General features: G+C 41.6%; 1 protein-coding gene across 1 annotated transcript; it reads left to right on the top strand.

The window, feature by feature from the left end:
• The first annotated feature begins 9,591 nt into the window (after positions 1 to 9,591).
• cry1b (cryptochrome circadian regulator 1b) lies at positions 9,592 to 17,957 on the top strand. Its single transcript, XM_085779763.1, has 11 exons — positions 9,592 to 10,429; positions 13,355 to 13,463; positions 13,722 to 13,864; positions 13,953 to 14,137; positions 14,271 to 14,359; positions 14,485 to 14,625; positions 14,764 to 15,075; positions 15,171 to 15,322; positions 15,771 to 15,973; positions 16,468 to 16,605; positions 16,763 to 17,957. Exons 1-11 carry the CDS (start codon positions 10,272 to 10,274, stop codon positions 16,843 to 16,845), a joined length of 1,713 nt encoding a protein of 570 aa, XP_085635889.1. The 5' UTR covers positions 9,592 to 10,271; the 3' UTR covers positions 16,846 to 17,957.
• The last annotated feature ends 687 nt before the right edge of the window (positions 17,958 to 18,644 follow it).

The raw sequence follows: 18,644 nt of genomic DNA, 5'->3' as shown, positions 1-18,644 counted from the left end.
ACAGCGCCTTTTGGTTTACTTGAAAACAAGTCAGTACAGACAGTTGATGTGTTATTGTAGGCTACTAATATATTTTTAGGGTTTAAGGTTAAGGTTTAAGGTTTTCTTTATTGTTATGTTGATGCTGAACTCATCCGTTACCATGACGCCTCTGATGACTGAGGCAGGAGCTCCCTCTGCTGGCCGCCATGAAACAGTGCTGTGATGTAAAACTTTTTACAAGAGGTGAATCAACTTTATTGTAAGGCTGAAGTTTCTGCTGCTGTTGAATTTCTGTGATTCTATTTTTCTACACTAAACACACATAAGTTTATCATGTTATTTACTTTTCCTTCAGTTTTTAGGGGTTTTGGCGTAACATCCTTATTTTTATGACTTAGTGGAATATTTTCAAGGATCTCCAGAATTTCATCTTTCCTCCGAAACATCTGCTGAGAGCTGGACACGTATACAGTCGATGTGATCACATGATGTTTAATACGTTGTACAGAAAAGTCTTCAAAAAGGTGGAGGAATTAAATTTTTCTTCAAGGTAAGATACAGTTAATTCAGGACAGAAGAAGTGCTCATGTTTCAAAGTGAACCTTAGTGAACCTCAGTATAAAATATAATTATCAATCTTTCATTTCTATCATGAAGAAATCAATCAGATGAATGAATCTAAACGTGTCCATCAGAAGGGCCAGGGTGGAGTTGACCTGCTGGGCCGTCAGCAGGTTGTGCCTCGGGCCGTGGGTTGGACAACATGTCGGCCCAGTCCCTCAGCTGGTTCCCTGAGGGCCAGGCAGGAAGATCTTCACCCCTCCTCCGAGTCCCTACAACCGCTTTTATTCTACCCCCCTCATCATCAATCCAATACAGAATTGAAGGAGAGACCCCTAGAATTAGTTTCCTTTAAGATTTGGACTTAATTAGTGTGAATGCTGGAAGCAGAAGCATTCACACTATTGTTATTCGGTTCGGCCATTTTCTGCCTTTCTTCGTCATGTAACTAGTCCTTCATACTTTGTGCTATTTCAACAATTCAAATATCAAAATGTTCAGCCTTTTCGGGACAGGTGTGCTATGTCTTTTCTCTTTTCAACTATTCATACTTTTTGCAATATTCAACTATTTCTGATTTTTTTTTCCCCATAGAGAATGCATTGGAACAGTCTTGAAACTCTTCAAATCTTCTTACTTCTTTCAGCCTTTAAAGTGTCCACATACTTTCAGCTAGAGACTTCATTCAAATTCTGAGCTGTAGACAAACTTTTTAAGTATTCCTCTATGACTCAGCTTATTGATATCATCAACAGTTTCTGATATTTGGCCGCTTTAAAATCATTAAGTTTTTTGACAAAATCCAGCTTTATAATTGGTGTGTGTTGCGTCTAACGAGCAGGGCTTAGAGTGAGTGACATCATCGCTAGAGTGAGAGGGATCGAAAAAACATTCAGGATTTTTTCTGGATAAATTGCCAGCACAGCCACAAATTAAACTCTGGACACATGATTTCCTCACTGGTTTGTAGCCACACTTGTCGTGTCTCATTTGATGTGTTCAAAACAGCAGACAGACTTACAGAATTGTCTCTATGAGCCTAATTGTGCAGCTAGACCCGCTCCAGTGGCTCATCCACTTCAATATAAAATTAGGAGCTGATTTTTTTAGAAAAACAGAAATGCCCCCCTTATCTACCTTGCGACGCTGAGAAAAGTTTTTGCCCTACAAACATTTAATGCACATCAATGCGCTCAGGAAAGTCTCGTTGCCCCAGTAGTCATGGCCACATTCTGATAAGAGGTACGGTTCTCTTTTTCTGGGCTGTTTTCGGAAGCTGCTCAGAGCACAAATCTCTCTGCTCTGCTCTGCTCTGTGTGCAGTGGCCAGCTGTTGGGGCCAGCTCGTTATCAAAGTCTATAAATAGAACAGTGCAGGTGCAGCAGGGCCGCTCGTTAAAATCGCCTGTTTGGTTTTTGGTCATTTTCTCCAAAACCACCGGCCCGATTTCAACCAAACCTTCTGCGTTGGACTCCCCTCGGACCCCCAGATGATATATCCGAGTTTGGAGAAATTTGAAGAAATTTAAATTTTTGGTCAAAAAAAAAAAACGTAATCCCCGCGCCTGTCGTCTTTTTAAAATCGCCTGTTTGGTTTTTGGTCATTTTCTCCAAAACCACCGGCCCGATTTCAACCAAACCTTCTGCGTTGGACTCCCCTCGGACCCCCAGATGATATATCCGAGTTTGGAGAAATTTGAAGAAATTTTAATTTTTGGTCAAAAAAAAAAAACGTAAGCCCAGCGCCTGTCGTCTTTTTAAAAACGCCTGTTTTGTTTTTGGTCATTTTCTCCAAAACCACCGGCCCGATTTCAACCAAACCTTCTGCGTTGGACTCCCCTCGGACCCCCAGATGATATATCCGAGTTTGGAGAAATTTGAAGAAATTTTAATTTTTGGTCAAAAAAAAAAAACGTAAGCCCCGCCCGCGCCTGTCGTCTTTTTAAAATCGCCTGTTTGGTTTTTGGTCATTTTCTCCAAAACCACCGGCCCGATTTCAACCAAACCTTCTGCGTTGGACTCCCCTCGGACCCCCAGATGATATATCCGAGTTTGGAGAAATTTTAATTTTTGGTCAAAAAAAAAAAAACGTAAGCCCCGCGCCTGTCGTCTTTTTAAAATCGCCTGTTTGGTTTTTGGTCATTTTCTCCAAAACCACCGGCCCGACTTCAACCAAACCTTCTGGGTTGGACTCCCCTTGGACCCCCAGATGATATATCCGAGTTTGGAGAAATTTTAATTTTTGGTCAAAAAAAAAAAAACGTAAGCCCCGCGCCTGTCGTCTTTTTAAAATCGCCTGTTTGGTTTTTGGTCATTTTCTCCAAAACCACCGGCCCGATTTCAACCAAACCTTCTGCGTTGGACTCCCCTCGGACCCCCAGATGATATATCCGACTTTGGAGAAATTTGAAGAAATTTTAATTTTTGGTCAAAAAAAAAAAACGTAAGCCCCGCGCCTGTCGTCGTTTTAAAATCGCCTGTTTGGTTTTTGGTCATTTTCTCCAAAACCACCGGCCCGATTTCAACCAAACCTTCTGCGTTGGACTCCCCTCGGACCCCCAGATGATATATCCGAGTTTGGAGAAATTTTAATTTTTGGTCAAAAAAAAAAAACGTAAGCCCCGCGCCTGTCGTCTTTTTAAAATCGCCTGTTTTGTTTTTGGTCATTTTCTCCAAAACCACCGGCCCGATTTCAACCAAACCTTCTGCGTTGGACTCCCCTCGGACCCCCAGATGATATATCCGAGTTTGGAGAAATTTTAATTTTTGGTCAAAAAAAAGAAAACGTAAGCCCCGCGCCTGTCGTCTTTTTAAAATCGCCTGTTTGGTTTTTGGTCCTTTTCTCCAAAACCACCGGCCCGATTTCAACCAAACCTTCTGCGTTGGACTCCCCTCGGACCCCCAGATGATATATCCGAGTTTGGAGGAATCTTAATTTTTGGTCAAAAAAAAAAAACGTATCCAGATGATATATCCGAGTTTGGAGAAATTTGAAGAAATTTAAATTTTTGGTCAAAAAAAAAAAACGTAAGCCCCGCGCCTGTCGTCTTTTTAAAATCGCCTGTTTGGTTTTTGGTCATTTTCTCCAAAACCACTGGCCCGATTTCAACCAAACCTTCTGCGTTGGACTCCCCTCGGACCCCCAGATGATATATCCGAGTTTGGAGAATTTTTAATTTTTGGTCAAAAAAAAAAAACGTAAGCCCCGCGCCTGTCGTCGTTTTAAAATCGCCTGTTTGGTTTTTGGTCATTTTCTCCAAAACCACCGGCCCGATTTCAACCAAACCTTCTGCGTTGGACTCCCCTCGGACCCCCAGATGATATATCCGAGTTTGGAGAAATTTGAAGAAATTTTAATTTTTGGTCAAAAAAAAAAAACGTAAGCCCCGCGCCTGTCGTCTTTTTAAAATCGCCTGTTTGGTTTTTGGTCATTTTCTCCAAAACCACCGGCCCGATTTCAACCAAACCTTCTGCGTTGGACTCCCCTCGGACCCCCAGATGATATATCCGAGTTTGGAGAAATTTGAAGAAATTTTAATTTTTGGTCAAAAAAAAAAAAAACGTAAGCCCCGCGTCTGTCGTCTTTTTAAAATCGCCTGTTTGGTTTTTGGTCATTTTCTCCAAAACCACCGGCCCGATTTCAACCAAACCTTCTGCGTTGGACTCCCCTCGGACCCCCAGATGATATATCCGAGTTTGGAGAAATTTGAAGAAATTTTAATTTTTGGTCAAAAAAAAAAAACGTAAGCCCCACGCCTGTCACATTTTCAGCGTCCGTTCGACGTAAATTGTTTTGGGGAGATTAATGTTGGTCTCATTGATGAAATTAACTGTGGCAGTGGCATTAGTTTGTTTGAATGAAAAGTGAGCAGGGCTGCCCCTGGTCTGTATTGGTCTGTATTTCTATGGGGGAGTCCTCGCCACTCAATCGCTCTGATCGGCGGCAGTCGGGGCAGTGTGTTTCACTTTTTTCCTTTCTCCCGACGAGAGGCGACAGACTCGTCGGCCAAAGCCGTCGGCGTCGGGACGCGTCGGGAAGCGTCGTGGCGTTGTGTTCCTGACTTTAGACCTCATGCTGTACTGATGGTTGGCAACACGTGAGTGTTGACTCAAGATGAGGTCCTGATTGACCACAGGTTTCCCATGAAGACAATCCACATGACCTAACACGACTGTTCAGGTGTGACCTGGCGCACAAAGGAGTTGGAGCGCGAGCAGACAAAGGCACATACTTGGTAAGATAGCCGCTCCCGCCACATGCCGGATGAGTACTTGGAACCAACGAGCGGTGGACAGGAAGGAAGTGACGCGAGGGCTTGCAAAGAATTCTACCATGCACAGCTTCTCAAAAGCCTGTACACATGGCTTGCTGTCTGTCAAAACACAATTCTGGGATGACTAAGGGGCAAAGTGTATGCTGCTCAAACTGTCAAATCCGGCCATGCGGTTAACCCAGAAGTTCTCACCAGAAGTACTGGCCCATACACTTGGTGTCAGAATGGAAACAGACGCCATATTTTGTTAGACATGCGGGATCCATGGAGAGGTTTAAGTGCGCTTTAAAAATGCACCTTTTCTCCTTGGCCTTCGGATCCATAAGGACTTCTAATCCTGGCTAGTTTTGTTTAAATATCTATGTGCACTGTTGTCTATGACTACTGTAGCTGTACACGTTTTGCGTATGTGTACAGTATGTATGTCCGTATATGTATATGTACATACATACATCTGTGTGTGAGAATGTGTGATGGTATGCATGTCATCTTGTTTCTTGCACATGCATTGTTTTTGTTTCTGTCTCTGCTCTGTGAAGCACTTTGGACGACTGTCACAGGTCTTTTTAACTGTGCTATATAAATAAAAGTGAACTTGAACTTGAACTTGAACTATATTTTGCACCTAGCCTGTTGTCTAAAATATTATGCATTTCTGTAGTTGAAGTGAAACATAAACAGTGACTGGACTAAAAGCAGAGAAAAGGAAAACAGGCGCCATCATGACGACCCTCAGTGTGGATCAGTAGAATATCGGCCTCATGTCTGCAGCTCAGTATCAACACACCTTTCACATCAGATTCATCTGAGCACAGAAATAAAACAGAGTCTGACCTCAGAATCTCCAGTCTACAGTCTGGACTCTCCAGAAAACCACTCAGATCCTTCACTCCTGAATCCTGCAGGATGTTCTGACTGAGGTCCAGGAGTCTCAGGTGGGAGGGGTTTGACTTCAGAGCTGAGCCCAGAGAAGAACAGCTGTGCTGTGTCTCAAATCGCACACTTCTCTTAGTGCACTGCTTTACAGTACACTGTAAAGCAGTGCACTGCCTTGTGCAGTGCACAAATTTCGACAGGTTAGTACCGTCTCAAATCAAACACTGCTGCTGCGCACTTACCGGAAATGACTCGACAGCTGCTTCTTCTATTTTTTAAATTCTGATTGCAACCATAGCAACCGGCCGTTGGAGCCCTATCGCCGACACTTGACAGCGCTTTTTGCCGATCAAAACGAGCTATTAAGTTGTGTTTTATTGTGTTAGTGTTGTTGTTGTGCTGTTATGAGTGTTTTTTAAAGACATTTACACCGGTGTCAGCTCCGTCGCTGCTCAAAGCAACCGCCGCCGTTTGAAAAGTAGTGACGTGCTTCCGCTACGTCACCAAGATGGCGGCCGTTAAGTGTGGAAAGTGTCCATCGATCCACACTCAATTTTCTGGCCGTTTGAGTGCGCCAATTGAGTGCGCATAGCGCACTACATTTTCGCGCACTGCTCAGTGTGAACGCACTTATGCACTCAAAATATTAAGTGTAAGTGCACAAGTGCGCGATTTGGGACACACCACTGGTCTCTGACAAATTGCACTCCACCAATCTGAATAAAGTAGGGGTCTTCAACGTTTCCCAGGCCAAGGACCCCCAAACTGATGGAGAGATGGAGCGGGGACCCCCTACTTATATTGTATAAAATTGTGTTCTATATTTAACTGGTCCTGTAGTGCCATACAGGGCCGTTGTATAGGGAAAGGTGATGATAATTCTAGGGGCCCACAAAAAAACCCATTTTTGTATGACTGAATTATTCTGCATAAGACCCTGACTAATACTCATAGCAATGCTGCATTAGCATCAAAACAAAGTAGACTAAATAAGAAATGATAATACATACGTAGTCTATGAAAAAAAGTGGAAAAGCCGGGGGACAGGGGCCCACTTTAGTATTCTTTCAGGGGGCCCAGAATTCCTAGCAACGGCCCTGGTGCCATATGCCAAAAGTACCATATTCTGGACTATAAGCTATATTTCAAAGGGACTTACATAAAAAAATATATGTCATGCCATCTATGATCACAACAGGTGACAACTACGCTTGTGGTAACTGAATGCTGCTACTGCACCAATGAAAGAATTAAGACAGAGAAAACAAAGCAGCTTCCCCTACTTCGTTTTTTTCTCTGGCTTTTTATGCATTTATTTTGAAAGGGCAGCTGGAGAGAGACTGGGGCGCGGAGAGAAAGTGAGAGGGGCGATTGACACGCAGCGATGGGACTGTCGCTGCAGCGGCCGTGCTCTACTAAAATATGACACTTGCGACTCACCCCCAACCGTCAGCGCCGCGGTCACCGGAGCTGATTCTGGGAACATTGCTGCTTCATTATTGCTGCGCTATGAGCAGACGTGGCGGCGGGCGTAGTCACCGTCGAATGAGTGTGTGTGCTGTGAATTAACAAGTGTGTATGGAGAATGAAAGTCCCATCGTTGTGACGGTTCAGGGGCCGAGTGTCACAGCACCACTGACAGCGGTGTGTGTATGTGCCACATAGGTGTGCCCGCACCCGCGATTGGACTGATTTTAGGGGGGGGGGGTCGGGGGCTGAGCGAGAGAGAGTGAGAGAGAGACGGTGCGCCGTGTTTTTGTATCGGATACAATACAAAGGCTCACCTGCACCTATATTAGGCTATAGGAAAACAAAGGACTTGTATGTAAAAATCAGATGATCTCAGTACGATGCTTCCACCTAGTGGCTACAATGTGACCTACAATTTCACGCAACGCGTGAATCACGCTTTCCGTGAGGGAAACGTCCAAATGAAACCCACTGTATATGGCTGCTATAGTGCACACTATACCATGATAATGACCTTCAAGGGTTTGAGTGAAAAGTCTCTATTGGACAAAAATGAAACATATTGGCCTGCAGACCTTCAATCAAGATGACATGCAGTTTATCAGGTTTTAGCCACAACCTTGCACTTTCATCAGATCAAACCGTCAATTAGTCATATCACACATATAAATAGATGTTATAGCATGTATTTTATCTTAAAGATTATTCTATCATCAGTCTCAGGACACTGCCTGAAAATGTGATAGGCATCATGTCATAATCACTCATTGGCCAAGGCTGTCAGTGCTCTCTAGCCAAAGCAAAAAGAAAAAAGAAAAAGAGAAACAACAACAACAACAACAACAACAACAACAACAACAAACACACACACACACAAAAAAAACTTTCACATTAATTTTAATATAAAAAAGCAAGTGTTTCACAGTTGATACAATCCTGGCTAAGACTGCCATCTAGTGTCCACTTGAACAGCTGCATGTTTTCGATTTTACAATCAGCAATGCAGCACAATTAACTTAAACCACTACTTTTTCAATTACTTGTTAGTGTGATTAAATCCTGACATGAGCAGAACACAAAAATTACAGCAATTCTTGAGCTATGACAACATGGATACAATTATGGCTTTTGGAGAAAAAAATTAGGAAGTTATATAGTGACTATGGTTACACCAATACAGTGAACACAAAGCTACAATCTGATCCACTAAAGTGTTGTGGTCATAAGATGGCCTGAGTTATTCATTTTGACATGCCAGGGAAAGCGCCAAAAAATAGCATACTGTACACAGATCCACTATAATTGACTGGCCCAAAAGCCACTGAAGCAGATTGTGAAAGTTTGTAGCTGGAAAGAGAGCCAGAAAGCTTAAACTCTGCCAGAGGTAATTAGCCTATGCAACAGCCACAGAGCACTGCAGACTTTAATGCTGTATTTTAAGAGTTGCTCTTTAATGACAGATTGGTTTCTGAATTAATGAACAGGCTATCTAAAGCAAAGCTGATTCATTTTCCCATTGAGTGTATTGTTGATGACTATGGAAATAGAAAACTATAATGCTCCGAATGAATTAAAAGCCTGTACAGGTAAATACTCAGTGTAATAGGCCTACCATATTGTTTCAGAGGCTTGATCTTTTTCAGTGATCCTTGATCTATCCTCATAGTAGCCATTAGAGATAACTAACAACCACAAAATAGAACAATTAAATGTTTTTGTCTCTAGGCAAGTGGTGGAGTGTGGTGGCCTAATTACATTTAAGAGTGCACATCAGCAACACAAATTGTAGACAGATTTGTGATTAATTAAATTATAGATTCAAATTAAATCCCCTTGGGGTTTTGAAGTGACCCTCTGGGTATAGTTCCCTGCTTTGCTGAGTTGAAAAAATACAACTATCTTTGCCTGTATAACCTGTATGGTTAGTTTTTTGCAGATCCAATGTCATAATTTACAGTTTATGTAATTTAACATGGCGCACATTGTTTACACATTATCGCCTCCTGGTGTGGGCGGGACCGGCCATGTTGGACCAAACGCACCAAGCTGCAGTGTGAGCGGTGCGTCCCCTGCGACAAATCGAGCACACCTAATTCAAGGCAGGCCTCGCCGCTCTGCATGTGCTCATCCGGGTACTCTGGGTGGACCTCATAACACAATCCCAAGCCTCCGATTAGCTGCTTTAGCAGAGGCAATTGTAGGCTATTTTTGATATCTATTCACCTAGAGTAAACCTTGAGAGAAAGTATTGATCGTTTTTGAGCTAATATCGACGCTTGAATGTATTTCAAACAACCGTATTCGACATGTAGGCAGAGATAGGAAAAGCACATTACGGAAACGTGACAGAGAAAAAGTTGTATAACGGATGATTCTGACCAATCAGAGAGCTCCGTTTCTGCTGACGTAGGGCTGTGGGTGGATGTGTTGATAGAGAAAGGTTGTCTAGTTTACCAGCCGTTGCGACCAACACGCAGTGTTTTTAGCCTGTTTTAACGAGGTGGGGTGTTTGTTAAACTTGCTGAGACAAACTTTGACTTTGGATTACAAACCGGTAATATTTGAACTTTGTGTACTTTTTGTACGACCTAGTTTCTCTAGCTTGTGTAACACGGGCTTCACTCAACAACGCCTCGTGTGACAGACAGACAGACAGACAGCTAGCGAAACTTAAACAACTTAAACATCGCTGGTGAGTTTTTACACTTGACGTAAATATCCGTTCAATGTGCCTACGCTCACTTTGTCGTCGTCGTTGTTGTTATTAATCGAGACACGGCGAGTTGTACACGGTGTTTCTTTTTTTCTTTTTTTTTTCTGCGTCCTCTGTGGGTCACCTGCTGTCCACACATGCAGCCACTGGTGGTGAGGAAACCCAACCTTGTAGTTACGTTCATGGAGCAAGGTTAAGGTCAGGAAAAAACCTTAAACGCTTCAATACGAACTGATTTCCTTTTTTTTAAAACGACTTTGAGCTCCACTTGACTCATTTGTTGTCAAGTCAACGCAAGGGGGCGTCTTATTATTGTTGTTTTGAGGAGCATCGGTCCCCACTTTCTGAGTCTGATCCCTAACCAGGGATAAAGTAAAGCAAAGAAAATCAGTCGACATGGTGGTCAACACCATACACTGGTTCAGGAAGGGGCTGCGGCTGCACGACAACCCGGCTCTGAGGGACTCTATCCGGGGGGCGGACACCCTGCGCTGCATCTACATCTTGGACCCCTGGTTCGCTGGTTCCTCCAATGTGGGCATCAACCGGTGGAGGTAAGGACGAGATGTTGTACATTAGGATGGGACTCCCAATGGGGGTGATATCTATGTATCTGTCTGAATCTTGTGAACCCTAATTAGACTCTCACAGATGGCCCAGCCAATGTGCTCCTACTTAATTTATCACCTGTCAGTGTCAGTCCAAATGTGCCACGTTTGAATTTGTGGTTCCTGTAAGTCCTTTGCAGCCTTCTCAGAAGTGTGTTGTAAATAATGTAAACAATTACAAAGGAAAGGGTTTCTAGTGATATGAAGTATGTTTGTGATTATTAATATTACTCGAGTTGGCCTCCATCAGTCTGACTGAGAAATAATATTTATACCTTTTTTAAACAGACTCAAGGTCCAGATATTATAAAGAGAAACACACACACACACACAACATCTTACATGCATGGTTCAATTATAAATAAAAAGATACTAATAAGTTGATCACTTAAAAACAAACAAACAATGCACAATATTTCCCTCATCATTTGATAACTATTGCTTTATCACTTAAGTTTGGGACACTATGTCCACTGTAATATATAGTTGTCACTTGAGAATTTGGGCAGCAAAAAAACTTATTCACTTAATGTTGCTTTATGTAGTGAGTAGTAAATGATTTTGTATTCCATCCAGTGTATTGACAGGATGTTACCATGTGGGGGCTGACAGGGTCACCCTCCCCTTAGCTGCAAATATTCAAACAACATGGCAGAATCAATGGATAACTGAAAAAAGAGGTGCAGAGAAGGATAACAGAAAGTCTTGCAAAATTATGCTTTATAAACAGTTTTTATAATTTTAACTACCCTAGCATATCGCCATCTGAATGAAAGCTGAAATAAAATAATAACATACTTAGTCAGTCCATAGACAGCTTGAAAGACTAACAAAAGACTGTCAAATCCTGCTTTTGAAATAGGACCACATCGCTCAGATACCTTCAGAGTTTGTTGTTGGGATACTTGTGCTAGGAAACTGAACCATAGGCATATCATAATGTGTCCAAATATACTCAGTTGACATTCTTACAGGAACATGTCTTCACGTTATTTATCTTCTTTCCTCTCAGTATCAGGCTCAGCCAGTTTTTAGCAGCATAACAGACATGTTTATCTGATTAGTTTCATTATTGTGGGTTGTATCACAAGAAAAACTGGCATCCATTGGTTTACAGACAGTACTACAGTACTGCAGCTGCTGTTTAACTGGTCTGTGATACAGACCTAGACCAATGAAAAATAATCCCAGTTTTTCCCTCCTCCTATTCCTCCACTTTATGTATAATTATAATTAAATTAATGTATGTTTGCATTGCTTGAGTAGAAAAATTAAATTACCACTCAAATAGGATATATATATTATATATATATATATACCCAGCAGCGTCAATTTCATGGTAATATTTACTGCGCTTATACTATATTTGGTTGTTAACTGCAGGTTAAAATCGACCGAGTTTGATAAACTTGATATCTTCATCTTAGTCTCTCTTTAGTCCTTCTTTTTTATTATTTATTTATTCACTGAGCATCTCCGTGAAATAGCTGCAGTGCAGACAATGAGGGAACCCTGAGCTCAAATGAAATTTATATAATTAACCATAGTCTGCAATTTGTTCATTAGGTTTTGTGGTGGGAGGAAAGCCTTTGACTCTCATGTCCTTAGAAAACATTCGCTCCTGGATTAACATCCGTGTAAAGGGGTGTGCCGGCTTGGCAGAACCAGGGCAGGACAGATGCCGTGTTGTTGTGCTGCATGTCAAGCCTTTCATTGTTGAATGTCGGAGACTGCTATCTAAAATCTCTCACAGGACTCAGCATTCATAAAGGCAATATAGCGGGATCTTTTTTTTAAAGGGGCTTCAATAACTTTGTTGCTTAGACCCCAATGGAGGGGTCAGAAAGTGGGTCAGAGTGTTGTGGTCATTACATCATGCCTCACAGTTTTGACCTACTTTAAATACTCACTCTCACCCACAGCACCCCCTTCAGTCAGCTACACCACCTCACTTACAACATGCACATTATTTCTAGCTCATCACGTGCATCCACATCGTTCAGCTTTTCCCATGTCACCACAGGCATTGACAGCATTTCAAAGTTCACTCACAGTCAGTATAACTGCTCTGTCTCTGTATAAAATGGCACCACCACCACCTAGTGTCACAATATTGTATTCATTTGAATTCTATTTTCTTCATTGATACTGTTGGTGGTCTATTCTCCATCCAAGGCTTTGAGTTAACTAGATAAGGAAACCTGCACATCAGTCTTGCAGTTTTATTTATCTGGCCTTTGGTTTTAAGGTCTTATCTTGCCTGTAATAACCAATGACCTGCTTTGTATGAATTTGTAATGGGATGTTGATGCTTAAATGGATGGTTCAGCATTTTGGCAAATTGGCTTAAATTGTTGCCATAATCCCTATAGATTTAGGAGTAGGTTCGTTACCTTTAATTGTCGGTGCAAGCTATTTTTAGAACGGCGGAGCAGAGCCGCGAGCTGCTCAGAGCTACGCTACAGAGGCTAATAGGATTTCTTGGTTTGGACCTGCACATTCACCACGCTATGAGATAATATATAAACACTTCACCAGAAGAGGGCCACCTGTTCACACAGTTGAATCCTCTATTTCATGCACTCTCCTCATAGTTTTTCGTGTTGTTGAATATTGTACTTAACATTTTGTTTCCCTTCTTTTAAAAGGACGTGTTGAGACAATTAGTGGGTCGTACATGAGTCATCTCTATAATAGATTGTTAAGTTGATTGCACGCACGCCTTTCCACTGAAATCACACAAACCAATAGAGTTTTTCACATATGTCTATAATGATCTTATGATGTCATTGTTGTGTAACTGCGCTCTGTAGAAAGGTGTCGTCTTACATTAATAATCATTAACTGATCCTTCTCTCTGTTTGTTTCCAGGTTTTTGTTGCAGTGTTTAGAGGACTTGGATGCCAGCCTGCGCAAACTGAACTCTCGCCTATTTGTCATCAGAGGCCAGCCCACAGATGTCTTCCCTCGTCTTTTTAAGGTAATGGAGAGCACATTGATTTAAATTTGTAGCCATTTACCTGTGCTTTGAAGAAGTCAAAGGGCCTTCCCTGTTGATTCCATTGACATTTCATATTTCTAAGAAACTTATTTTTTATTATTTATCAACACATTGACACTTGGGACTGAACCTTTCATTGAGTTTAATCAATTCAGCTTTTCTGTAAAATATACTTGAATCAGACACAAGATTTTACCACAAACTATAGCCTAATGTTTGTTTAACATTTTTCCTCAGGAATGGCAGATCAACAGATTATCTTATGAGTATGACTCAGAGCCCTTTGGCAAAGAACGCGATGCTGCCATCCAAAAACTAGCCAACGAGGCTGCAGTAGAGGTCATGGTCCGGATTTCACACACGCTCTATGATCTGGACAAGTGAGTAACAAACTTGTTTAACACAATGTGACGACTACGTGTGTGCAGGTTTGAGACCATTTTTAACACTCATTTTTCTCTATTTAAGGGTCATAGAACTCAATGGCGGTCAGCCTCCTCTCACATACAAGCGCTTCCAGGCCCTCATCAACCATATGGATCCTGTGGAGCTGCCTGCAGAGACGATCACGGCTGAGGTCATTAGAAAATGCGCCTCACCCATCACCAATGACCATGACGACAAGTATGGGGTTCCCTCCCTGGAAGAGCTTGGTAAGATTTTTATTTTTATGTAAGTGTATATTGACTGCTTTGATACATCGGTATTGGATTAAATTTTATGTATAAATAAGAACTGTCACAAACGTTGACTCTCTTCATGTATATTTTCTGTTTTGTTTTTTAGGTTTTGAGATAGAGGGTCTCACCACAGCAGTGTGGCCAGGTGGAGAAACGGAGGCCCTCATGAGGTTAGAGCGACACCTGGAGAGAAAGGTAGACATTGCAGACATTCGTGCATTCCACTCATTTTATATGCTTTATCATCAGAGCCTTTGTTATGTCACTTCTATTTTTTCTTGTTGTCACGATTTATTCATTCATTTATTGTTGTTTTACAGGCATGGGTGGCAAATTTCGAGCGGCCCCGTATGAATGCTAACTCCCTGCTGGCCAGTCCCACAGGGCTCAGCCCCTACCTGCGCTTCGGATGTCTCTCTTGTCGGCTCTTCTACTTCAAACTTACCGATCTCTACAGGAAGGTAGGAATGGCCACAGACAAGACATGAACCACAAACAATTTATATTTTGAATATATACAGTATATATTTTTTAATCCAGGCAGTCTATTCTGTAGTTTATTTTAATCATGTTGCCTTTATGTTATCCTATACTATCAGGTCAAGAAGAACAGCACGCCACCGCTTTCCTTGTATGGACAGCTGCTGTGGAGGGAGTTCTTCTATGTGACTGCTACTAACAACCCCTGCTTTGACAAGATGGACGGAAACCCTGTGTGTGTTCAGATCCCCTGGGACAGAAACCCAGAGGCGCTGGCCAAGTGGGCAGAGGGACGGACAGGTTTTCCCTGGATAGATGCCATTATGACCCAGCTAAGGCAGGAGGGATGGATCCATCATTTGGCAAGGCACGCAGTGGCCTGCTACCTCACCAGGGGAGACCTCTGGATCAGCTGGGAGGAAGGCATGAAGGTAGGAACTGAGGAAAGCACACAAACAGTACACGAAGCCACCCGTCCTCCTGTTCCATTACTACCATACTCTGTCTCTGTCTGTGTCTTGTCCAGGTCTTTGAAGAGTTGCTGTTGGATGCAGACTGGAGTGTAAACGCTGGCAGCTGGATGTGGCTCTCGTGCAGTTCATTTTTTCAGCAGTTTTTTCACTGCTACTGCCCGGTGGGATTTGGACGACGGACGGACCCCAACGGAGACTACATACGGTCAGTTAATCCTTTCATCTGCATCACATGGATATACAGTAAAAACATTGCCCTTTCCTAAGGGGCCCCATGCCGTCATTCATATAAGAGTACTATCACATGGTGAGCTTAAGCTCTCACATAGCCTCACATGGAGGAAATGATTTGTTGCGGTTGCATCAGAACTCCCAAAATATCAACAAATCATTCTGAATTTAATCTTTTTCTCCTGAATTTGTGATAAGGTGCTTTATGTGCATCACACTACAGACGTCTTGTTAAATATGAAATGTGGTACAATCATTTGCTGTAAATGGCAATAAATATTGTGCAACCTTATTTCCTACTATGTCGCTATTGATAATAGAAATAATAACTTGCTATAAATGGTGGTTGAACACCAGCCATTTTAACACAGCTCATCTGTTGGCTGTAATATTTACCATCCCCCTTCTCCTTCTGTTTCCAGGCGTTACTTGCCCATATTGAGGGGCTTTCCAGCCAGATACATCTATGATCCTTGGAATGCACCAGAGGAAGTGCAGAAGGCGGCCAAGTGTATCATAGGAGTGCACTACCCCAAGCCAATGGTGAACCACGCTGAGGCCAGCCGCATCAACATAGAGCGGATGAAGCAGATTTACCAGCAGATTTCTTCCTACAGAGGACTAGGTATGGACATGACTCAGATTTTCAAGCATGCATTTTAATGAGTGTTTTCAATTATGCAGATAAACATTTTTCAAAGAAAATAGCCGATGCCATACCAGCCTGAAATACAGGGTTGTTAATCCGATCCTCCTGTTGTTACCCTGGCAGGATATTTGTCACGATGATGGCAAATACATTTTACAATGTTACCCTGAAATTGTCATTGCAAATAATGTCTCTCTCTCTCTCAATTAATAATTTGTATACAATATATAAGTCATATAGCTACCATATATTGTATATATGTTGTATATATTGTATTTAATTTTACATCGATTTAAAACAAGTACATCATTTTGGTGTTTTTTGTGATCTCAGAGCACAAAAACTGCAGTAATTTGAGTCTCCAGTAATCAACATACATTTTACACCAATCAGCTGTGTTCAGTGTCAGGCTTATTTTCACAAAGAAGCATGGTTTGTTGGTACATCACGATGTTTTGCTGTCCTTGTAGGCCTGCTGGCAACAGTCCCTGCAAATCCCAACAATGGGGCAAATGGCAGTAAAGTCACAGGAGTCAACACAAGGACCGGTCAGTGTCCAGGAGGATCCTCTGAAGACCCATCCATGCAGGAGGGAACGTCTCGAACAGGTACACAGCCCAGAGGGAGATGTCATCATTGTTTAAATAACATTAATCAATGTCAATGTTTGTTTAATTCAATTCTCTATACAGAATAAAATGTTAGATGATACCAAATGAATTTGAAATAATTTTTTATCATTATATTTTGTGTGTTGTCATGCAGAAAGAGGACAGTTGACACAGAAGAGGCGCAGAGAAGAGGTTCCATCCGAGAACAGCTCTAGATCTTGGAAGCAAAGCAAATAGTATGTAAAGACAGAAGACAGAGGTTTTCTCTGTCGGACACTTCAATCTGGGATCATCCTCTCCTGCAGCGTCCTCAGCTAACACAGTAATGACTGTAACTACCAACCATGGAGGACACAGGATGAGGGCGTCGGATCCAGCGGTTACCTTTGGCTGCTGGTCTAGAGGACTTTCCACCTTACGTGAAATGTGTTAAGAGTCGGTCAGTCTTGGTCTTCAGATACTATAAAACACATCAGACATCTCAGGAACAGAAAAAGGAACTTGGAGAGATGACTAAACCCGTTTACACAAGGTAAAACAAATGGCAAAAAGTCAAGTCTTCACATCAGGGTGTTGTGAGGCCACCTGTTGTCTTCCACTAGGGTATATGTGACCCCGAGACCTTGTGAAAATGTCAAAATCTCCAATCTGAGACCCATCTGAAGTGAGATTTGCTTTGTACAGTAGAAAAGGAAATGAGAAGCAAAACTATAAGTTTTGGCAATAAAATACACCTTATAAAGGCTGTCATATACTGTAAATATTTATTGTTTTTGATTTCCAACTTTTGTATATTTGGTCATGGAATTTTACAACTCTTTTTGTAAATAATGTGTTAACCAAAACTCTCAAGTTCTACCGTGAATGCATGTGCTTTTGTCTCCTATGTGATTGTAGATCTATTATTTTTGTATAAAGAATGACCAAATTCTAACTGTATTGAAATGGCAGTACAACACAGAAGCATTGTTGTATTTTTGTTTTATTTGCACTATAATGCAAACTGTACTGCCGTCATTCTCGTCACACAAGTAATTCCAAGTAATTGTGAACAGTATTTAACAAAGTTTAATGAAATTTGTTTCTTTGCAACATTTGTGTTTTGTCAATGATGTGGAAAGGAAACTTATCTCAGCCTCCTGCTGCCACTGAATTGGCCGTAAGGGATGTGATGAGGCAATCTGGGATCTACAGGAATGTAAGATGTTTTCTGCCAGCTACTCTCAGAAACTGTAGTTGTAAGTTCTGACATTTCATATCCTGTATTTTTGTTCAGTTTTCCCTCCCTATCAGTGATTTGACTGTAAAGCTGCCTATTTGTTTTTGAGTTAAACTGCATTGTTTAAACTTTTTTTGGTTTCTGAAGTTTGTTTACACTGATGTTTCACTTCACCACTTTGATAGGCCAAAATGCCTTCTGTCTTCAGTGACAATGGTCTTTTACAGTTGTTCGTCAGTCGTCCTCCATATGGAACCACAGGGGACCAGATCAAAAGAATCCAATATTTTATTCTGTAGAAGCAATTTAATACTTTATAAACAGAGCCTTGCATCCAATAACCAGCCATGGAATGAAATGCAGCGCCTGTAAAATGTGTTTGCACCTCCATAAACCTTTTTATGTTTTTATCACCATGTTTAATAGCAGTGGATTTACATTTTAACACAAAAGTCAAACAAATCTCTGCATGGGATGAAAATTAAGTACAACCCCAGATTACTAGATGAGTCTGGAGGAGGGGGTTGGGGGGGTTCAATTCTTATGCAACATGTGAATTTGACTTTTATGATTTTTTGCTTCCCTTGGGTAAATGTGTAGTTTTTTCCCACTTGGACACAAATAAGTTCATCAGTTAGTATCAAAAAAATTAATATCAACTCAACCCTGCTGGGTTATAAAAATATATATATATATATATATATATATATTATTTGATAGAAAAGTAGTAAAGTAGTAGTAACTTTTACTCACTAGGCTGGGTCAAGCCAACCCAGCGTATGTTCTGTCCCATAGATGATCAGCAATTGGGTGAATA

The sequence above is a fragment of the Trachurus japonicus genome, chromosome 6, assembly GCF_045865225.1.
Source record: "Trachurus japonicus isolate A0001 chromosome 6, Traja_1.0".
Taxonomy (NCBI): Eukaryota; Metazoa; Chordata; class Actinopteri; order Carangiformes; family Carangidae; genus Trachurus; species Trachurus japonicus.
Note: the sequence above shows the minus strand (reverse complement) of the source record. Positions and strands in the feature narration are given on the sequence as shown.